Genomic DNA, 24,236 nt, shown 5'->3' with positions numbered 1-24,236 from the left:
GAACTAAATGAAGTTCATTTAATACTAAGCCTGTCATGTTAGAAAGCCATTAGGGTGGGGTGGGGCCGTAGCTCAGTGACAGGGTCGAATGCTTAGTGTGTGTAGGGCCCTGGTTCAGTTCCCAGGTAGATAAAACCAAGCAAGCAAACAAGCAAAACCTCCAGGGGTTCTGTATCCTAACATTTAAAGGCGTAAGTCTGTTGGTGTTTTTTTGCTATATTCTCTCTTCACAAGTTTAGCTTTTAGCTTTTTATTGCTGGTTCTGTTTTTGGAAGGAAGAGGTGAGCTAAGTGAATCATAAAACTGTTTTATACCAACCCATATCAGGAATGAATCCCTCACTCTGGAACATGTCTTTCTATACTTAACCTATGAGAAATTTCAAAACTGTGACTCGCCCAAGCCAAAAATTTCCAAATGGAGTTAGGTAAGGCTATCTGGTGGTGGCCTACTGATGGGCCAAGTTTCAAGTTCTGGAAAATTCGAAGCACTTGTACTTAATTACAAGATTGTGCTGGTACATTCTTATTCAAAACAATCCCTTCTACTAACTAGAGTGACTTCAGGAGAAGAACACTTTGCCCTTTCCTTTCCTAACTTAGTCACTTCCCATTCTTTATTATTTCTCATTACCTCACCTTCCTGTCTTATTACTATTAATAGCCATGAGATTTGTTTTTGTATATAAAAACTCAACCAGTGGTTCTGTTTCCATGTGAAGGGCCAGTTATGCTGCTACAATTGTAATTCATTTAAAAATGGTTCTAAGAAATGCGCAACAGCGAAAGACACTGATTCGAACCTTAATAATGAAAAACCCTTTTCACTTCTGAGTCTGAGTAACATAGGAAGAAAATGCAATGAGCTGTACCTATTCTGACCACTAGGTGGGGAAACACTGCAATTTAAAATACATGTACCTGTGTCTTCTACTCTTGGAGTTTTGAAATTATTCCTGATCTCTGGTTCCTATTTACCTCCAGACATTTGACAGTTACAAGATAAACTGACCTGAGTGACAGGATTACAAGTCACTCCTGGGAATAGCTTCAGAAGCAGGCAGAACAGGCCCCACTCACATGGTCAAAGTATGCATCCCCAGATTCCTCCCTTGACTCCATCAGAGATTCTACTGTGCATCCAGGGAGAGCTCTAACCTTGTCAGTTACTTAGCCCATGCCTCACTAGACTGAAGTTGAGGAAGACTCTCTTCCGGGAATTGTTCCCTCTCTACACTATTTTTGCCTCTTTATATAAAAACATGCTCTTATTTCCATATATGCTCAATATCACCCTTGCTACATAGGTTCTAGTTACATGAGCTCCTGCCTCCAAATACAGAAACAGAAACAAAGATCTTTCCCATGTCAGTTGTTGCCCTGTGTCATAAGCAGTGTGTATATTGGCTCTTTCCAGTTTCTCTATGTGAACATGCATGTGTAGGCCAGAGGTCAAAGTCAGGTGTGTTCCTGTACCACTTTCCGCATTATCTTTTGAGACAGGGTCTTTCTCGCTGAATCCAGAGCTTGCCATTTTGCTACACTGGCTGGTCGGTGAGCCTCAAGAATCCCACCTGTTTCTGCCATATCATAACTCCTCCACCCCCTCAGCGTTGGGGTTACAGACACATGCTGCTTCACACAACTTGTTACATGTGTGATGGGGCCAAACACAGGTCCTCATGCTTGTGTGGCAGGCGCTTTCCCTCCCGAGCCATCTGTCCTAGTGAGCTTAAATTATCCACTGGACACAGTTTAGAGTGAGCTGGACAAGCCTTGACTGAGAAATTGATTAGATCAGAGTGGCTTTGGGGAGTGTCCATAGGCAATTATCTTGATTTTTAGCTGATGTAGGAGGGCCCAGACCACTGTGTTTGATGTTGCTCTTAGGCAGATGGTCCTGTATTATATCAGAAAACTAGCTAAGGAGGAGCCTGTGAGTGAGTGAGTGAGCCAGCAAAGCCATTGTTCCCCCATGGTTTCTGCCTTCAGGTTCCTGCTCTGAGACCCTGGCCTTACTTCCTTCCATGCTGGAGTGTGACCTGGAAGGAGAAGATGAAATAAGCCTTTTCCTCCTTCAAGTTGCTTTGGTTTGTGTTCCAGCACAGCAACAGAATGGAGGTTGAACGATGCCTCTCAGCAGCCTCGCCTTTCTCTCTCTCTTCAGGTACAAGCGCTTTCCCCCAGCTCCTTCCTGCTCCATAGCTCTCTCATTTGGCCTTCAGCAGCATCTGAGGCGCTTGCTCTTGGTCCCTCAGTACACTTACTTCATTCCTCCATCCTCTTTATTCTCCTCTGTGTGCCCCCCCCCGTCAGTCCCAGACCCACAGTTTAGTCTTTTCTGTTTGTACTCCTTCCCTCTCTCTTTTAAGTGTGGAATACAGTCTGATGTCTCTCCAGTCTGCATCTTTGCCAGAACTCTCTCTGAAACTCTCCATTTTAAACTCTCCAATCGCCTCCTCAGTTTTTCCCCTTGAACTTTAAATAACACTTCAAGCTTATCAGAGACATGACTTAAAAAAAAACTTTTTAGGTTTATTCATTTTACTTTTCTGTATACGGGTGCTTCACTCGCCTGCATGTGTCTATACAATGTGCATGACTGTTGGGTTCCACGGAAATGGATATTTGTAGGTCATCACGTGGTTGCTGGGAACCGAACCCACTTCCTCTTCAAGAGTAGCAGGGGTTCTGAGCAGCAGCACAATCTCCCCAGTTCCTAGTCACAGCCTACTTCCTCTCCTTCCAAACGACTCACCTGCAGCCTCCCTATGTCATTTTAAGGACTTTCCACTTTCTAAGACCAAAGGCGTTGGAGCAACTCATGAGCCTTACTGTGAGATTTATAACTAAATCTAAAGTCTGCTGCTGTTCCCCTCAACATTTATCCATAGTCCAGACATTTTTTGCCACCTCCACCAAGGGCAGCTCATCCAGGTTAGAATGCCTCAATAGCGTGCCTGCATTTTGTAACATTCAATTAGTTCTGCTGCTGACCTTGACACTCGCCTGTCTACTGAAAGAGACTTTAATGAAATACAAAACACCTGGTGGTCCTATGCTCCAACCTGCAGGTGTTCTCATCTGAGGGTGACAGCTACAGACGTCACAAAGCATGGAGCCCTACACGAACTCTCTCTTTGCTCGTTGCCCCTTCTCTTGCTGGCTCTAGTGAGCTCTGCTAACCTCCTTCCTTAGCATTTGGGCCTCTATTCATATTCTCTCTTGCTGCAGCTTTATGCCTAACGCCCATGTTTCCTCTTATCTTTGCTACCTCACATCTCTGTTTAAAGCTGTAACAATCTGCTGTTTGTAATTACTCTCCCCACCCCAAACACACACTCCCAGCCTCCCTAACTCTGCTCTGCTGTCCCCCTTAGCATTTGACACTTGCTGGCCACTATAGTATCTTTTACTGGTTGGACTGTTAGGATCGATGCTTTGTGCATAATACTCCAGGAAGTTCAATTTGAAAGAGTGACTCAAAGATTTGCTAAGTGGATATTTGAAAAGCCTAGGAGATCATGACACGAGAATGGATTTTGATTAGTGGGGAGAAGAGTTGCAGACCAGCAGAGCAGCGCTTGGGAAGCATCATGGAGACCTTCTGAATCAAGGGTAAGGAAACAGAGAAACACCACATCTTCTGTCTGCATCTTACAGCTGTATCTTTCTACACCAAATCCAACCCGTACATCTCCCGTAAACTCTTGAACCTGAACATGAATGTCCATTTTGCTTTCGTTTCCTCTATGTATTTACCTAACTTCCTCTTCCATGGGGGACATTTTCTAATCTAGATATTTCCTCATTGTGAAATTTACTGATGGGAACTGTAAAACTGTTGACGCTTTCTCTTTTGATGAGAAAATTAGCTCTAGATATCCTTAGCTTTCACACTTTCCCCTTTTCCTGCATATGGCAACTAGCTTCCCGATACTCCAAGCTTAGATTTTTCCAGGTAATGTAAAACACCCAAGCCCCTTTTATTCTTTCTACTTTTCTTCCAAGTGTATTTTTTTAATGAAGTTGGAAGATCATAGATGAGTCACTAAGAGGAGTTTCTTTAAATAAAGCAAATTTTATTAGTATCAGTGAACTCTGTGAATAACTGATGGAATCGAGCCCTTTGTCTTCTTTGTGACTGGCATATTGACCAGTATCTAATGCTGTAGCACCGCCTTTGAAATCCCTTCTTCCTTCTACAGCCTGTTTAGGAGCCTTATCCGGATGGATTCTAGGGATGAGGTTTTTCAGAGAATTAACACAACAGGCTCAGATTTGTTATATTTTAGAAGAATGTGCTGCCAAGGCTGGCCTGTGGCTTATAGGCAGAAACACACTTTCTCTACAATTATACACTGCAGTGAAAAGTGACCTAGCTGATAAAAGTGTTTTGCTGTTTGAGACCTTATCAATCATGTGACTGATATGAATGTTTGCTTGCTTTCTAGTTTTCTGGTCTTCTGGCATCTGCCAGGCCCGAGGAACCTATGAGACAGCTCCCCTACTCTCTGTGGAAGCCGTATAGTTTCTACCATCTCTGGGTGGCTTCTGCTGGAGGCTGCCTGAGACACCCACTGCTTTCAATAGTGGAAGAAGTGTATGGAAGCCTGTGCTTAGACATCGCCACCTGCTGGTTGTTCTTTCCCCTTCTTTTTTTTGGAATTTAATTTTATCTTAATAAAGAATTCTGAAATCAAAGACGATAATACATGCATCAGGTACATCCCACAGAAGACATTTACAATGGTTTACATTTCCTTTTTATTTATTCCTAGAAACTGCCCGTATTGCAGATTTTTCATGGATGAAATATGGAATTGAGCAGATTCTTTTTTCTACAAAATTATGGTATAAACTTGCTCAATTTTCTATCTTATTGCTAATAACCCTTACAGGCGCACAGTTTGTAAAGTAACCCCTTGAGGACTGAATGTGTAGGGCATGCTGTAAGGTACAAGGAATAAGCTAACTGAGCTTTTACATAAACGCACATTGGGACCGACACAGTACTGAATGCTGGCAAACATTTATCACGACACAGGCTGTGTCTATGGCCATACCACCCTGAACGCGCCCTATCTCGTTTGATCTTTCCCCTTCTTTATCCTTCCTGAATCTTAGTCTCTCCTATAAACTGAGCTTAGTGAGTCCTTTTAGTAAGTCATTAGACATATGTGTGGTCTGGAGGACTCCTAAAGCAGTAGACAGAGTGTCAAGGACCCTTCCTTCCCTTAATGTCCTTAATTAAATGATGACTGGCCTCCAAGCCTTATTAATCTTCAGAAGCCTCCTTTGAGTAATTTGTGAAGACTTCATACTAAAATTATGCCATACTCAGAGGCTTTGCTGAAACTGGTGTCTGGGATGGAGCTATATAACAAACTTTATAAGTGTTAGGATCGTGGCCCACAGTGTAGGCGCATGCCCACAATATCAACACTGTCAAGGGAGAGGCAGCAGAACCTTCCTAAGCCTTGGCTTAGTAGTGAGTTCTAGGCTGGGAAAGGGATATACAGTGAGGGATTGTCTCAGACAAAACAAAACAAAACATGTAAATGTAAAATAAAAATAAATACATGGAAAAGAAATTCTGAAATCTAAATTCAAAGGGTTAAATTTACCAGAGGATAAGGAAAATTAGGAATAAGAAATATGATTTTATATATGTGAAAAATAATTTATATGGAAATTAAGTGTTTATGAGGATATATATTAGTTAGTTTAATTAGGCTAACATTTGTTTAGCCTTAATATAATAGTAAAGAGATGCCTTACACTTTGATTTGATATTAGAATCTCCCAAGGTGTTTGAATCTTCAACTGAACATCTACAGACTTAAATGCCTGGAGGGGTATAATGTTAATACGAACACACAGAGCAGCCCATGTAGAAGATAAGACACATCAAGCTACTCATACATTCTTAGTTACTAACTTTAAATGCCTATGGATGTGTTATGAAGTGAAAAAATAGTCATGGGCACTCATAATATTTGGGTTTTCAATGTATTGAATCGTGAAGCACTTAAGGAAGATCTCAATATGATTTTGTAGTTAACAAATTTTACCCTGTGGATTATGGACAAAAGATCAACTGTATGGCATATGTTAAATTATACTTTTATAGGGACATATCACTGAACTGACTAGTTTTGTGCTAACTGCCCACTAAAGTACCACAGAAATTTTCCATAGATCTTTAAGCACCCAGCCATGAATAATTTGGAAATCTCTGGCAAGACATTGGTGGTGAAATTGTAAGGTGATCCTTTACTTACTTCAGGTCAAGGGGAGGCTTAATGTTTCTGGGAGGTAGGCTTGGAACTGGTGGTTGTGTTGGGTGGGATGCTGGTAGTGGTGGCTGGATGGCTGGATGGGACATTGGAGGTGGTGGCAGGCTGCTTGGATGAGACGCTGGGGGTGGTGGTAAGGAAGTTGTTGAGTAAGGTGTCTGACTTTTGCTGGTACCTAAGAAGCAAAGGATGGTAAATTAAGACAACTCATCAAAATATGAGAACTTATCATTCAAACATGCAGGAACAATATTGGATAAAACATTAGAAATGTATACCCCTTGTTAAGTGAATGCTTTAAAATGTCTAATGTTTTATGTATATTATCTTTTCTGAGATTTTTATAAACCTTAGTTTTAACAGTCTTGATTTTGTGAACAACCCTAAATCAACTTTATACCACATTCTTCATGAGTTTACAAATACACTTATTTTTTTCATTGGATCTGTATTCTAGACTAAATAGATCTATTCTCACAGGCAACACACTTGTTTTTGACAAGATCTTTGAACTTTTAACAAATTATATTTCGTTTAGGCTATGTTTTTTTAAAAGTAAAATCCTATTAAATCATCTCACAAGTAAATTATATACATTATTAAAACTACAATATGATCTTAAGAGCATTAAAGTATGAATTGCCCATATTCCCACCACCTAGCAACGCCTACTAAATTGCATAGGTTTTTTTTGAGCATTTTGATGCAAATGTATGACATCTGTCAGTTCCAGTATATCTTCTCTGTTCAGTTCTTCTAACATGACCCTGTTGCCTTTTATTTTATTTTGAGTTTTGAGATAGGATCTAGGCTGGCTCTGGACTCACAGAAATTCACTTGTCTCTGCATTCCAGCTGCCCAAGTGCTAGGATTAAAGATGTGCTAACACATTCAGTTCTCTGTTGCGTTTAAATTCTACACTCTTCCTGGGATTTCTCTTTGCCAGCAATACGTCTCTGATATTCTAAGAGAATATTCTGTGGTAAAGAGTGTGGAACTGAAGTGCATGGGGTTAAACCCTGGCTTGGATCAATTACTTCCTGGTTACGTTTATAAAATGAAATGATGATGCCACCTCATAGGGTTCTGTGGGATGCTATGGCCCAACATACACAAAACACTTAGAATAGTGTCTGGCACAGAGTAATTTCAACATTTTATTTTTCATTTGATAAATATTTGTAGAATGCCTACCAAAATGCCAAGTTCTGTTCTAGATACTAGGAACCCAGCAGTGATAGATCAGATAAACATTTCTGAGCAAATATATAATACTTAAATGCATTTAATCCGTGTAAACTGTTATATAAATTGTGATATGCACGGTGAAAGGGGGAAATACTATGTAACTGTATGACCTGCATTCTCTCTAGCTCTACGTTTAATGGAATTAGACCATATAAGCACGTGTTTTTTTCATAGAAATTGAAAGCACCAGGCTTCCCTTATTGTTTTCTCATCTTTATTTTGATAAAGTGAGAGAGAAAATGTTAGCAATGCAATTTAGACTTAAGTGTGCCTTCTCTACTTATCGTATTACGGCTAGCGTAACATCAAGGAAGTGTTTTCTAGTGCTTATCAAATATTTATAATTATTTTCTAAGTCAAGTATTACTAGTTATTTTCAAACCCATCAAAACACTCATTTACCTCAGTCACAAATAGATGAATGAAGTTCTCACAGGTAACTTGATTACCTTATTTTGCTTAACGGCTATCAATCGGCCGTTAGCTGAGTGCTGTACTCATTGATTGCAATGAGGTTGGCCACCAGATACAACAACTAGCAGTAGGGGATTGCAAGCAAAGATCATTTCATTATTTGGATGTCATGTGCCCTTCTTCCTTTCTATTGGCAACATTTACTATGTGCATATAAGCACACAGGCACCAGCCCCCTCTCCCCCACGGCTGTTAATAGTTTTTCATGAGAACTTGTGGTTAAACGTGTCTCAGCTACTGCCTAAAATGTCCTTCTGGCTAATGGGGGAGTACATACAATTGCCTTTGCACCTTCCCTGCTTGCTTTGACTCTTGTCCTGTTGCCTAAGTCTCCATTTGCTTTCTGACTTGATATTTTATGCTTTAAGTTGTTTGTACCACCTAGTTTCATTCAATATGGAGCTTGTGACTCTTACCTTCCTTGCTTTGCAGTGACTTTTTTAAGAGGGAAAGAGAATACCATTTTGGAAAACATGTTAATTTTTCATCAGTTTAAACACTAGTGTAACTTGTCCATATTTATAGCTATGTTTCTTTTAAAATGCTTAATCTATTCAATTCTTTGTCTACATTTTACATAACATTTTCTTGTTCTCACATGGACAAATGGAATATAATTTTGCTAATTTAGATATTTTTCCTATCTGTTCATATTTTTAAAAATATCTAAAACCTACCTTGATAAGAACACAGCATTCCATTAGTTTGCAAGAAACTGACTCAAACTGAACAATACCCAATGAGGCATCTTATCTTAACTAATTAATAATCTTACAGGACCACTGTGGTCCATGCAGCACATGTTGACTGACAATATTATATGGCCCATGACTATGCTTATTAATTTGAAATGCCTCTTTCACCAGATCATAAATATTAGATTATTAGGCAGATGAAACAAATTTTGCTATTTTAATAAATAAGTGATTTGTATCCAAAGAGAATAGCTGCTGTGAATGAATATTAATAACCATTGCCTACATATAAAATGTTTATTAACTATCTGTGACTTATATTTCACAGAAAAGATTTTGGCAAGCAGGACCCATTTCCATATTGGAGTGAACTAAGGCCTGGAATTGGGAAGTTACAGACAAGAGCTGGGAAATGTCAAATCTTTTGACTTGGAAGCAAGCATCGAGAGAGGATGTACTCAGAAACCTACAGGCCTACCTGCCTGTACCCAGGCTGGTGGGCCTTTCTGAAGAAGAATGTGTTCTGCTTGCCCTGACACCACCTGCTGTTCATTGGCTATAACAGCCAGAGTCATTTTGGAAGGGTGTTCTTGCTTTTCCACTGAACTTGGAGCAGAAGGGGGTGAGTCTCAATTGCTCACAACCTTGTGAACTAGCAGACAGGGCTTGCCCGAGAATGCATCAAGGCCAGAGGAGGGCAGACTCAGAGACAGAGAGGAACAGAACTGAAATAAAGATGACTACTGAGAAACTGCTTAAAATGAATGCTAAGATTTAATGAGGCACTAAAATAACTGTTAACTGTTCTCACTCCTCATCATATGTTAATGTCTTCCTGTGCACTAGGAAGGAGTGGTGAGCCATTTTGCTTATGTTCAAATACTGCAAAAATTCATTTACATCTATGAAAAATGATTCTAACACAAAGAATCTTTGTGTTTCTGGGAGCAAAGAAACAAGTAGTGTCTGTGTTAAGAAAAACAGAATGTAACTACAGAATGTTCTAGAACATGGAAATAGCTTTCAAAAATCTAAGAAGTTAGCCATTCTCATCCCAACTTTTTTTATCATTTTAGCACCAAAAGTTTGGAAGAGACCTTGCACAGGCCACCTGTTTTGCTATAGCACACCTGACTGGGTGGGACACCAGGGCCATTTTGTCAAAAGGAAATGAATGGGAAAGACTTTCCATGAGTCTGAGGTGGTTCAGTGTTATCTGACCCAGTCCTCAAGGGTGATCTCAGATCATAGTAATGCGGGATACCTTATGTGATGAGATTAAAATGTATAAATACAAAAACAGGAATCTTTCTCCCCAAATTAAGCGTGCTCTTGGTTCTAATGGTAGGAAATTTTAGAAGTGACTAAGAAGTAAAAGTTTAATTCTCTGTATATCCACCCTCTTGTGTACTGAACTGCCACATTCACATTCTTGACTTTTAAACACACCAGAAGAAATTTTCATATGCTCCTGAGTGGTTCTTAGAAAGAATATCTATACTGGAGTTAGTAGACTTGACCTTGTCCAGAATGGATATTTTTTTAACCAATAGCAACCTTAAGACACAGGACAATTTATTTTGCTTCTCTGAGTTTTCGTTTGGTTTTGTATTCCCAACTTGCAGAGTGCTATGAGATTCTGAAAAAATATGAGCACCTGCCCAGCACAGGTGTGCAATGTTACCTATGGCTTGCCCTAGAACCTAGTTCTATCATGGTCTACGGCAAACACTTGAGTAAGCTTTGACAGTATAAAATAACACATTTAACTTGTATTTCTATAATTGAGGCTAAGGAGTTTGAACGTGCTTACAAGATGCTCCACCTGGAACTGGGTGTTGGTGGCACATTCCTTTAATCCCAGCACTTGGGTGACAGAGGCAAGTGAATCTCTGTGAGCTCGAGGACAGCCTGGTTTACAGAGCAACTGCCAGGATAGGTTCCAAAGATACACAGAGAAACCTTGCTCAAAAAACAAAATAGAACAAAAAAGATGTTCCATCTGTGTGATGAACATCTCTTATAAGCACTAAAGTATTAATTTGTAAAGAAATACAGCATCTTGTAGAGATAAGTAGTTCGAAAAACATGTACTACCTTTTATGATTTTATTTTGTAGAATATAAAACATTATACAGAATATAGGTACATAGGTAGATCCTGTTGTGTATCCAAAAGCACTTTGAAAACATTCAGAGCACATCTATAAGCTGTCAGGGGTGAGATCTTGAATGCCTTAGAGTTAAGGAGTCTGGTTTCACAGTATTTTTGCTCGCCTTAATTTAGTGTCTTCTGTTATTATCTTCAAAGGATTTGTAAACTGTAGTGGATGGGAAATTTTGCAAATGCGGAACATGGGAACTATATTAGTAAGAAAGCTTTTGATTTGAAAGCAAAGTGCCAAGACAATGTTAGCCATCTTAGAATGGCCCATCAAAATGGAAAGAAAAGTAATACTGAAACACCAGTGTCACATAGGTAGTCACAGCCAATTTAGGATGGAGGTGAAGAGGGAGAGATCAAAATGATTCTGAAAAGAGGCCACTTTGCAGTCACACCTTCAGATCCTCACCGTATCTGTGACTTTAAAATCAAGAGTGTCCAATTATTGTTCTGAATCTGTCTGTCTGTCTGTCTGTCTGTCTTGGGTTTTTTGAGACAGGGTTTCTCTTTGGCTTTGGAGTCTGTGCTGGAACTAGCTCTTGTAGATCAGGCTGGTCTCAAACTCACAGAGATCCACCTGCCTCTGCCTCCCGAGTTCTGGGATTAAAGTTGTGTGCCACCACCATCTGGCATGAATTTATTTTTAATACTCAAATTTTATTTATTTGTGTGTGTGTGTGTGTGTGTGTGTAAACATGTCATTTCACACACGAGTAAGTCAGAAAACAGTTTGCAGTAGTAAGATCTCTCTTCCACCATGTAGGTAGGTCTCAGGGACTGAACTCCTGTCTTCAGGCTTGAGAGCAAGAGCTTTTCCCAGATGATCCATCTTGACAGCACCCCCACTTAATTCTTAGAAAATTCCTTTCCCAATAATAGCTTGTTGGCTATTTTTTTAATTTACTTATTTTTATTTTACGTGCATTGATGTTTTGCCTGCATAGATGTCTAAGTGAGGATGCTAGATCTTGGAGTTATAGACAATTGTGAGCTGCCACGTGGGTACTGTGAATTGAACCCAGGTCCTCTGGAAGAGCAGCCAGTGCTCTTAACCACTGAGCAATCTCTCCAGCCTCTTGTTGGCAGTTTAATCATATAAAGGAAAACAATTTTGCTAGCAATTTATTTTCTATGAATAAAATACCATAGATTTCAATTTTTTCAGGGATTTCATGAGATTGCTGATTTTTGCATATTTCCCTTTAAAATGATGTTAAATATTAACCAGCTAATTTAAAAATAATATCTAAGTACTTTAAAAAGAAAGAAAGTCCACATATAAGATGAACTCTTTGTTAGATACTTGTAGATTACAAAGCATTGTTTTTCTGCTCTAAGAACATATTTGGGTAGAAGACAGTAACTCAATGTCTTTTTTTTCTAATGGTAAAAGTTATTTTAGGGCTAGGGAGATAACTCAGTGTGTTTTGGCATTTGTTGTGCAAGCATAAAGGCCTGCATTCAAATCCCCAGTAGCACATAAAAATTGGGTGTGTCTGTGTGCACCTGTAAGAGCAGAGAGGATGCTGGGAATGCTGGATGTCAGTTGAACTATAGCCAGGTTCAATGAGAGACATCATCTCTAAGGAATAGAGCAGAAAGGGAGAGAACAGGATACCTGATGTCCTTATCTGACCTCTCCCTGTGTACAGAAACATGTGCACCTACATACACATGTGCACATACTTCACATACCACACACACACACACACACACACACACACACACACACTGTTTGAAAAGAGTACTTATAACATGAATAGGATAAAAAGCACTAGAACTCAAGTTTAGAAATCTGAAGAGCAATTTTATCTTTTGAGGGAATCATAAAACCTTAGAACTCCTCTGAGAACACTTTATGAAGAATATTGCTGTAACTTGAAAATACAGCATCTACATGTAGAGAAGGAATAAACCCTATGCTGCAGTAGCAACGTTCTAGAGGTGGTGCAAACTGAGGCAGAAATAGACATCTAGACTGCCTGGGGCAGTTGGGTCAGAGCATGCTTTTGACCAATAGGCTGACAGTGTGTGCCTGTGGAGCTCACAAGACATGTGTCTGGTTATTGTGCAAGGCCACTATTGGGACAACTACGTAAACAGTAAGACAAGATCTCCCATTATATCTTCCAGTTTTTGAGGGTTTGCAACTAGTAAGCTAAATAAAAAAACTAGAGTTAAGCAGAGAAACAAGAAATTCTGTTTATGCAAAAAAAAAGTACTCCTTGGGGCTATTCAAGTTGAGTATCCTTTATTGGAAATAAATGCTTAGGGTGAATCTGTTTCATACTTAGGAATATTTTTGTGTACATATGATATATACTGGGGATATGACCTAAATGCAAAAGAACGTGAAGATAATGTATTTTATATACTTTATTCACAGAGCATGAAGAGAATTGTAAACAGCATTTTCAGTTTCCCTGAAGAGATGAGAGGTTGACAAGATGGCTCAATAGGTAAAAGAACTTGCTGCCTAGTCTGCCAACTTGAGTTTGATATTTGGGACCTACATGGTAGAAGGAGAGAAGCTACACCTTAAATTTGTCCTCTGACCTCTGCATGCACATGCCCTCTAATAAACAGCAAACAAATTTACATTAAAAAAGAGACTTGAGGTTCAGGGCTTGTACTTTGGTGCCATACTAGAACTTAAGATGCCCTACTTTGGCGTAGTTAGGATTTTGAATTTTAAGATTAGTGATACTCAGCCTATATCAGTTTGTGATAGAAACCTCTTAAAATAGATTTTAGTAGACAGATATGGGCTATACATGTGATATTTTTGCACACGTATACATTGTATTAATGAGCAACTTGAGGTATTTATATCATCTCTGATCTCACAAATTTATCATTTATTTGTAAGAAGGAGACCCCAAATCATCTCCTTTGATTATTTTTATATATCAGTCATGGTTTTGTCAACAGCCCCCTTCCATGCAACAGAACACAAGAGCTCACTCTCCTGCCTGGTGAGACTCAGTGTACCTGTAACCCCTGTCATCATGTGCCCATCTAGAGCTGCTGGTAACCACTTTTTTTGGAGCCAGGGTTTTTCTATGTAGTCCAGGCTATTCTAGAACTCAATCTACAGACCAAACTGACTCTGAACTCAGACGCCACCTGCCTCTGCCTCTTGAGTGATTTTTTTAAGTAAGGAAAGAGGAAATGCCACAAAGAAAATGTTTATTAAGGAAATTTGCCTGACTAGTGGTTTATCCAGGAAGACTGTTTGTTCCTATTAAAACTATGGGGTTTTACCTGGGCTAATGTAGATCACTAGCACTAGACCAGGCAAAGCGCTATAGGCATTGGCAAAGGGACCAGAAGGATCATCTAGCGCCTCCCTCCAGGCCTGGACAAAGTAGGTATTTTGGTTGCAGTTCCAAAGAAAGATAAATGGACAACTGGTATAGCTAAGAATTAATCACAGGGGCAGACTAGATAAGAAGAAAGGACTCAGTTGAAAAGTGTTTGTTGCTTCTGCTATGAAAGTGACTGTTGTTGTCATTGCTCTTTTTGAAAGTTTACCTCTGTAGAAAGAAGGGCCCCAAGTCAAAAGATATCACAAAAGATCCAGAGAAGAGAATGACAGGGTAGACACAGAAGAGAGAAACTGAAAGAGAGAAACTGCACTACCAAGGAGTAGTGCATGGCAGAGGGGGAGCAGGGGGAGCATCACAGGGCAGGGGGAGCAGGGGGCAGTGCAGGGCAGAGGGGAGCAATGCAGAGCAGAGGGGGAGCAGAGCAGAGCAGAGGGGGAGCAGAGCAGAGCAGAGGGGGAGCAGGGGGAGGAGCACAGGGCAGAGGGGGAGCAGGGGGAGCAGCACAGGGCAGAGGGGGAGCAGTGCAGGGCAGAGTGGAAGCATTGCTGAGAAATCAGTTGACCTGAGGCTCCACACTGGGCAGGTCTCTTCCCTCTTCTTTAATAAAAAACAAACAAGTAAGCGTTTTCAATTACACAAATAAGATCTGACTCATTGCTGGATAAAGCTTTATAAAATGAGGTAGAATCTCTCATGATCTATTATAGTTCCATGTTCTTTTGTAGGACTAACCAATGCTTAGCAGGGCTTTTCTATGCACGTTCTAACCTCTGTATGTAGAGAGACACCTATCTGATAACAAAACCTACACTGCTTGGTGTACTGAACACGTTGATATAAATACTGGGTTTCTCTCTGTGTCTTGGTAACTGTGCTGGAATAGTCTGTGATTCAGATACCCCACAGTTGGGTTAGCCTTTCCCCGCTGACTACTAACAAGGCTGCAGGGACCATCTAGCTACATGCTTCCCTGTGCAAGCATGAAAGCACCTTTTAGAACAGATACTTTCATGTAGATTTGCCGAGAGTAAGGACTTTGCATGTTTTAGTTCAGGTTCTGTCACAATGTCCTCCTTCAAGGTTTGTAAAACATAGACCTGCTGAAGGTATGTATGGCTCCCTCTCCTTGGATATTTAAAATTATTTTTCCAGTGTCATTCACATAATCTTTCTTGGCATGAGAAAAATGCAAAAACTCCTACTTTAAACAGTGGTGTGACAATCAGATTAGTCAACGGAAATGCCCATCACCCACTCACAGTAGACTGTCTATGAGCCTTAATTCCCTTCCTTTAGGGCAGTCCTGGTGACGAAAATCTAGTCAAGTTAGATGTGTATTGATAACATCTTTAGGCTAGTAAATCCCACAGAAATTATCTATTGTACCAGAACCCTGTACTGTAACAACTCTCCAACTGCATTTCATTTTTTTATTTATTGGGCAAAATTTGAGTTTTATTTTTAAACAGTTGTAGTGCTTAGTCCAGGCTAGCCTTTGACTTCTGCACATCTACCAGATACACTCCACCTTCCCTCCATAATACCTACAACAAACACATAATTGTGAAGGAAATTGGGTGTCTCTGAGTGTATACAAAGCTCTCAGATTGAAATAAACTGCTCTATCCTCCTGTTTCCATCTCCTAAAATTCTGGAATTATAGATCTGTCATGACTAGTAGCTTAAGTGTGTGTTTTACAGTACACGGAAGTATTCAGCCTTCACTAGTTCTAGTTTTCATCAACCCCGGCACAAATAAAGGTGCAGACTAATGATAATATCACCATATTCCATTAATGCTATGCTTAGGTTTTCATTAGAATGATACCAGATTCATGTAGCAGGGTTGGAGAGGTGTCTTAGTAAGAACGACCTCTGTGCAAGCAGGAAGATGTGAATTGGAAACCACAGCACTCATGTAAAAAGCTTGGCATGGGTGTGTGCACCTGTAATCCCAGAACTATTGGAGATTGAGATATGAGGGTTGCTGGAACTTGCTGGTTACTAGCATAGCTCCAGATTCAGTGAGATACTCTGCCTCAAGAAAGAGATGGCTACCTCAAGCAGGGCATGGTGCTCACCCCTGTAATCCCAGCATTGGATAGACTGAGGCAGAGAGATAAAGCATTCTGGGCCAAGCTGATCTATACTGCAAGAGTCTTAAATTAATCTGTCACTACGTTATAAAAATTAATAGTCAGCCACATTTATTGTTGGTCATCTATATGGAGTCTAAAGATAATTGTCAACTGATGAGATTAGCATGTAATTAAAAGTGTTTGATAATAATTCATATTAATATGCTATCCCTCATGCCCCTCAGCTCTTTTCTTTCTTTTTGTTTTAGAGACAGCGTTTTACTGTATAGCTCTGGCTGGAGTTGAACTCGTAATCTTCTTTCCTCAACATCCTTAGTCCTAGGGTTACGAGCATGCTCCACGACACTCAGCTTCCCCTTTATTTTCTGTATCCAATAAATGAGAAAATTATTTGCCGCTTCATTTCCCGCAACTCCTCTGGGTCAAGCTTTAAAGTTGCTCCAGACTTACTTTATCTATTCATTCATTCATTTACTACTTATGTTTATTTTTAGGTGTCTCTGTGTGTACGTGTGTATGCATGTGACATGTATGCAGGGTTGTGTGTATGTGTATGCCTGTCTGGTCACTAAGTTCCTGGTAACCTTCTTTTGTCTGTCCCCCTGCCCTGGGACTATAAACACATTTGTGAATCTCAACTCAGATGCTTATATGTCACTCTACCAGCTAACTGTCTCCACAATTCTATGCAATCTTTTTGCTTTATTCTTACTCTCCTACAATTTATGATCGACATAGCAAAAAAAAAAAAGAGCTCTGAACTGCAGACCAGACCATAGTACTCCCTATCATAATGGCTTTAATGTCAATTGCTTCAATTACAAATTTCAAACTATGGTCTCAGATCCATAGCAATTGGTTGGTACTTATTTTTCCAGACTCATCATTAGTCATTTCTCCTAGGTTCCACCAATCTAAAAATCTTTTCTTTTTGCTACATTAATAGTGTCTTTGTGTCTTCAGTCACTAGACTGTGTCATTCTGTCTGGAATGTTTACAGCACTCTCTAAATTTTCTTATTTGTTTAGTTCTATTCCTACAGCTAGACGTTGTTATAAGAGTAAAAAACCATATATATGATTACATTGTTGTATTTCAAAGTATAAACACTTAGCAGGGACTGACTAAATGTTGAATGAATACATGAGTAAGTAAATAGTTCTCTTACCCAAATTCTGCTGGAGATATACACTCTTTAAACAACACAGTTTTACTCTAGCAAATTGTATTCTGCAGGTTGTTGGATTTAAATCTAAGGCAGTAGTTTTCCTAACCTGGCATGAATAAGAAGCACATTTAATAGTTGGTTTTAACAGTCAGGCAGAGGGACTCTGGTTTTGAATGTTCTTGGATACAGCTCGGAGGTCTTGCTTAGAATGTCAGAGAGTTCTAGTGCAGGTGACCTGTGAACCTGGGAGACACATTGACTTTGTTGTCTCCTATTGTGAAGTAGAGATGTCCCAGTCAGGTAACAGTAGCATCAATGATATGATAGAAGTATAAATTAAGGTATAAAGACATATTTTAAGTAATATTTCAAAATAACTAAACATAACCTGGTATTGACATTTCCTATTTCATTTTACTATACTAAAAGAATAGCATTTCTCAAATTCTGGACACTTTATTGGCAGCATCAGCATCAACTAAGAACCTACAGAAAAGCCAAAGCTCAGGCCTTTACAAACCCACTAATTAGACATTCAGGGTTTGAGCCAGTAGCTTTGCTCTACAGGTTCTCACAGAGCAGATACACACACACACACACACCACACACACACACACACACACACACACACGCACGAATGCATGCACGCACACGCACACACACACACTGAGGTCTGAGCAGCAGTTCTATAGTCCATGGTGTTTTACTCAAAGTTCAGTATGAGAATGCTCTAGTCTACGGGAGAGGAGGATGAAGTGTCTGCACTGCAAATGCATGTAACTGGCTGCCTGAGCCTCACCACCACAATCTCTTCCTTCTTAAAAGATACCTACTTTTGACTCTTTAATTTTCTTTTCAATTTTTATAATTCGATTTTAATTCTAGAATTTCGTACTTTGACATTGCATTTAAATTATTTTCACCTCTTTCTGACTTCTCTGGTGCTCCCCATCTTTTCAGTGTCTTATTATTGGGTATACATGGGAGGGTGGGTGCACACACATGTGGAGGTCAGAGAACAACTTTAAAGAGTCCATTTTCTCCTTAATACTGTGAGATCCAGGAACTGAACCCAGGTTGTCAGGCTTGTGTGCCACGTCCCTTTACCCAAGCATCCATTTCGCCAGCCCACATTTTTCACGCTGAGTATAAACTGTTTCCTGATATTTTCAGTTAGGCTTTCATTCTCTGATCATCACCTGCCCATCCTGCAAGAGACAAGGCATCCATGAGCAGCTGTAACTGAAGTAGGACAACTCAGGGATCATGAAGTGAGGAAGCCCTTTCAAGATGCTACCAAATCACCCTGCTGGTAACTGGATGGGTCAGGAAGTGACAGACAGGGTGGAGGGAGATGCAGGGGATGGGGACAGTTGGATGACTGAGGGACGGTAGATTCCAAGAACAGGGAAAGGAAGATAGCTTGTTACCCTTCTGATGTAGACATCACTTTCCTGTGTCAGAATAGAACCGACAGGTGCATTCATTGAGAGAGGGGATGGTCCTTTGACAACATGAGCTCTATTGTTTGTGTAACAAATGACTAAAGACCAAATCACGGCACCCTAGGGATGAAAGGTCTTTTCAGTGTGTTGTTCCAGTAGTTTTTATGGTATTTGGCATAAACAGTACTACTGATTTTTCCTGGAGTCACCTTTCTGCCTCTGCATTCTACTTTGAAATACAGCGGAAGAAAACCATTTAGACTTAGGGGTGTTACAACAGAGGATTACCCTTATAAACATCCTCCATTCTTTCCAAAGATAAGAGATCCAAAGTCTGGCTAAGAGTAATGATTCACTCAGACACAAAGCCTAAAACCACAAGATCCATTGTAAAAATCCTTGTTTAGGTCTGAAGGGGTTTTTTGTTTTGTTTGTTTTTCGTCTTTCCAGTTTGTTTCAAAGCATTTATAGTTAAATATATCCCTTCAGTGAGCTTTTCAGCATCTCATTGATGAAAGAAGCTATGATATAAAGTAGAAAAGAAAATCAATAACTAATATGCTAAGGATAGATGCAGACAAACACTTTTTGTATATGTGGGTGGGGGATGGAGGGAGGGGGAAAGGGAGAGAAAGACAGAGAGGGAGAGAGGAAGGGGGAGAGGAGAGAGGGGAGGAGGGAGAAAGAGAGAGAGAAAGGGCAGAAAGAGAGAGAGGAATACCAATTCCATGATAGTTACAGTCATCTGTGTTGCTTGCTCATATTTTGGTATGAGCAAGTGCATGCTGGATGACTCCAGAGGTAAGCAAGGTTGATCACTAATTTCCCAGAGGGAAGAATTGTTGTTAGAAAGAGACTATAAGTTAGGGAGAGAGAATAGAATGGAAATTTACTACATTGATTTTTCAGCCTGTATATTCTCTCTCCCTCCCTCTCTCTCTCCTTCCCTTCCTCCCTCTCCCTCCCTCCCTTCCTTCCTCCCTCCCTCCCTCCCTCCCTCCCTCCCTCCCTCTCTCTCTCTCCCTCTCTCTCTCTCTCTCTCTCTCTCTCTCTCTCTCTCTGTGTGTGTGTGTGTGTGTGTGTGTGTGTAGCAAGTAGAGTTGACTTAAGTTGCCACCATTCTGAAATGAGACTGTTTTGTGTGAAATGGAGTAGTGGGTGTCTGGTGTATGGTGTGAGGGGTTTCTTTCCATCTCATTGGGAAACACCCCATAATTTGTGGCTTTTAACAGAGGTGTGGCTGTGAACATGTATGGGATTGCTGTTCTAACTTCATAATAGGCTGAATTGTTTCTGTGTCTCTTACATGCAAGGTCCTTGCTGTTAGTATTTAGGCATTTATACTGGCATGCCTTTGGAGTTCGGACAGGATACACCCTCAGCTGCTGCCACTAAGAACACCACCTGTGCATATTCACTATGTTCCCTTTTAAAAGGGCCCTGCCCATCTCCCATCCTCCTCTCTCTCTTTCTTTCTCGCCCTCTGTCTGTTTCTCTGTCTCTGTGGGTCTCTTTCTCTGTCTCACTCTCTGCCTGCCTCTCCTCTTTCCCACTCTTCCTGTCTCCAGAGGCCAGTCTGCTCCCCCTTTCCCCTGTTTACTATCCTTGTCTCTTAATAAAAAAACCTGTCCGCTTGAATTCTGTTATATGTTGTCTTTCTCTCTGGAGTCACTTTTTTTTATTACAACACCTATTGTGAGAGTCCTTCCCCACCCCCACCCCTGCCAGAGGCCATCAATGTGGAGCCCTACACTTCTTTTACTGCCACCTGAGGTTGTGATGATGTCCAGGTCTGTGCCTTACATTAGAAATCTCTAAAGTACTAACCATTGTTCACTTCTCAAAACAGTCCCAAATTATGGGGAAGGAAACAAAGATTATAGCACTAGAGTTTTTCAGAAATGAGGCTTGCCATTAAAATTAAAATAAAAATAGCAATATGTCTTTCTGATTTTCTATTGAAGATGTCTCCAGGTCAAGTCTTTTGGTTTGACTTCTCAAGCCCATTTTAACCGAGGTGGTTTATGTTGCTGAAGGCAACAACACATGGGTGAAGCCATAACAGGTTTTTACCTCTGGAGGCAGGCATTGGATGTGACAGGCAGGGGGCCCTCCTAATTTCCAAAGTCAGTAGTTAGAATCTCAATCAGGCATTATACACCTGCGAAGGAAGGCATCCACACATCCATACATGGTGCTTCTGACCTGCAAAAGGGACTCTACCTCTGGACTTTGGCCCTGATAATGGAGGAAGAGAGCTATTTGATGGCTCTCATTATTTCCAGGCAGTCTGGGCTCACACTTAATATTTCAAGCCATCTTGAATTTAGTAACATTACACAGGCTAGAAGCTAGACAGCTGTCTAGTTTCCCGAGTGCTGTGGCTAACCTCCCAAATGAATTGCTTTTGTTGCTACCATTTTACTATGGTGCTCCTGCCCACCCAGGGGCTTCTATTTCCCTGTTGGGGCTAACAAACCTAAGAGGACTGTGAACTTCCATCATGTCAGTGTACTTGAGTTTAGTTCAGAGAGACCCATGGGCGGTGATCTAATTCAACTTTCTCCCTTTGAAAATGAGAAGGTGATTAAAGAAGTCACTTGGTCCAGCATCTCCTGAAACTGATTTGGTTTGGCCCAGAATGGAATCTCTCTTGATATTAAACCCAATTGCATTATCCAGCTTGATAGCTGCAAGCTGATTAGATTTTGTCTGACCACTCACAGTGCTTGTTGCAATAGAACCAGGGCATTATTTGGAAAGAAAGAACTTTATTATTTCCTCCCAATGAGTTTATAGACCTTGCAATTGCTGTACTTCACATTTTGAATCTGAAACGTGATGTTTGATAAAATATACTTTGAACTTCAAATCTAGAATGTTGTGCATTGTGAGCCTGGTGACTTCAGGTTGTAAGAGCGTGTGCACATGCTTTCCCATAAGGTGTCTTGCAGCTCTCACTCGCAACAACACTGCATCGCTGTCAGAGGCTGCAGCAATGGCCACTTCCTACTTCACCCAGAGACATATGTTTGCAAGGTTGTCCTCAGCTTCCCCATCACGAGCGAATTTATGATTACGAACGATGACTCCAAGTTCCTTTTTATGTTTCTGCTCAGAATAGTCAAAGGGCTTTCCTAGGAAATGCAAACCATTTGTCCCTGGTGGACTTGAACTGTAAGCCTTACCCATTAATCTGCATACTTTTCATGTGTTATCAGCTCTAAGTTTACTTCTGAGGGACACTGGTCCTACTGAGGTATTATTTTTAGACAGAAAGACAAAAAGTTCTGGGGCAGTTGTGATTTGGAAATTGCTGCAGACTTTCACTTAGATGGTCACAGATCTCAGTCCAGTCATGGTCTTATTTGTCTGAAATGAAGTCTCAGAAGTCTCCACTATCCGGGCTGCTCTGGATTTGCTGTGTAGCCCAGGTTGACACTGACCTCACAAGATCCTCCTGCCTAAGGCTCCCAAGCGTTACAGGTATGTGCCACCACACAGGACCAGGACCTCTCAGTTGTGTCTTAAAGACTTTATAATAAAAAATTTACCTCAGCTTATCATGGAATTTTCCAAATGTATTTTTGTTATTGAACATTTATTTGCACCTGTATTCTTACAAAAATCTTTAACAATTTTAATTAACTTCTTGTGCGTGGGGGTAGGGGAGCTTCCTACATGTATGGATGTGTACCACAGGAGTGCCGGCTGCCTGTGGAGGTCAGAAGAAGCCACCGAATCCCCTGGAGTTGCAATTATGGATGACTGTGAGCCAGCAGACAGGTGTTAAGTCTTGAACCTGGGTCCTCTGCAGTAACAAGTGCTCCGAATTGCTCAGCTACCTCTTTACTTCCTCCTGCAAAAATCTTAATTCTGAGATAAGAATGAATGTTTTTTGGGTGTGTATCACATGTCTTACAGTGTTTTAACAACTTATGGGGATGAAGTTCTTAAAGGAGCAGGTATCATAATATAAACTTAGACTACACAAAAAGGCCTAAAGTTTAATCTCATTCTAAAAATCATGTATTCCTTAGCTAAGTCACATGATTTTTGAGCCTTTGCATCTTTGTTGAGAAATGGAGGGGATTGGGATAGCCTGTGGTGTAGTGTGGATGGGACAGAGTACCAAAATTAGTTGTAGACTATCCAAATACAGTGGTAAACCTTGAGTGATATTTAAACTTTCGTCCACACCAACATGAAGTACCATCATTGCATTTCATGCAAAGAAGTTCGTTTTTAAAGCATTAAAAGAATATCATCTTGGAAATATACCATTGGCTGCATTAAAATATTTTTTCCTTAAAATTTTTCTTTCATGCCGGGCATTGGTGGCGCATGCCTTTAATCCGAGCACTCTGGAGGCAGAGGCAGGCAGATCTCTGTGAGTTCGAGACCAGCCTGGACTACCAAGCAAGTTCCAGGACAGCCTCCAAAGCCACAGAGAAACCCTGTCTCGAAAAACCAAAAAAAATTTTATTTCATTTGTTACATTTCATTTTTGAGACTGGGTGTAACACTATAGCCCTGGCTGGTCAGACTAGAATGGTCTCCACATCACTGAAATCTACCTGCCTCTGTCTTCTAAGTGCTGGGATTAAAGTGGGCAACCACGCCTGGCTTGTTCTCATGTTAAACAAAATGTTGCAGTACATTTTCTTTTGATTCAATTAAAATGTAATTACATGATTTTGTCCCTCTTTTTTATATGCCTCCTCCTCTTCCTATACATCCTCCTCTCCAAAATTCATGAAGCATTTTTTTCTTTAGCCATTGATGTTACTTTAGTCATTTTTGATAGAGACCTGAACATTTTCTGACTCTCCTAGGCACGCCTTTGTTTTGACTACAATATAGCATCTAATAGGACACATGGAAACTTGTCTAGGTTTTCTTTTTTAAATACTCTTAGTCTTGGTTTGTGTACAATGTGCTGTGTAAAAATACAGTTAATAATATTCTCACACTAGTTACCAAGAGTCTTGGTTAGTGGAGGAAGAGCTTTCTCAGAGTACTTTCAATGTGCCAAACCCTGCTGTATTCATCTCAGACAAGCATTCGCTCACTGAATCTCTTCAAAACCTTATGAAGTAAACAGTATTATTGGTCTTATTTTAGGTGAGGAAATGGATGTATAACTTGCCCAAGTCTGGCAACTTTTCTGAGTAGAGCTGGGGTCTGAACCCAGACAGTCTGGCATCTGGTCACTGTGTACTTCTCCCATGAGGTGACTGAACAGCAGATTCTTTTTGGGTTCTGTGTTGGACTCAAGAAACAGGAGGTAGGATAAGGGAAGAAGTAACAAGCTGAG

General features: G+C 40.4%; 1 protein-coding gene across 3 annotated transcripts in view; it reads right to left on the bottom strand.

Moving 5' to 3' along the window:
- The window catches only part of Fyb1 (FYN binding protein 1), a 124,524-nt gene that overhangs the window by 39,448 nt on the left and 60,840 nt on the right, over positions 1–24,236 (bottom strand). For all 3 annotated transcript variants that reach the window (XM_021231761.2, XM_040757619.1, XM_005077982.4), the window contains exon 3: positions 6,284–6,473. In XM_021231761.2, coding sequence (XP_021087420.1) covers positions 6,284–6,473 — 190 coding nt within the window. The remainder of the gene's footprint in view (positions 1–6,283; positions 6,474–24,236) is intronic.

The sequence above is a fragment of the Mesocricetus auratus genome, unplaced genomic scaffold (genome assembly GCF_017639785.1).
Source record: "Mesocricetus auratus isolate SY011 unplaced genomic scaffold, BCM_Maur_2.0 Super-Scaffold_100015, whole genome shotgun sequence".
NCBI lineage: Eukaryota > Metazoa > Chordata > Mammalia > Rodentia > Cricetidae > Mesocricetus > Mesocricetus auratus.
Note: the sequence above shows the minus strand (reverse complement) of the source record. Positions and strands in the feature narration are given on the sequence as shown.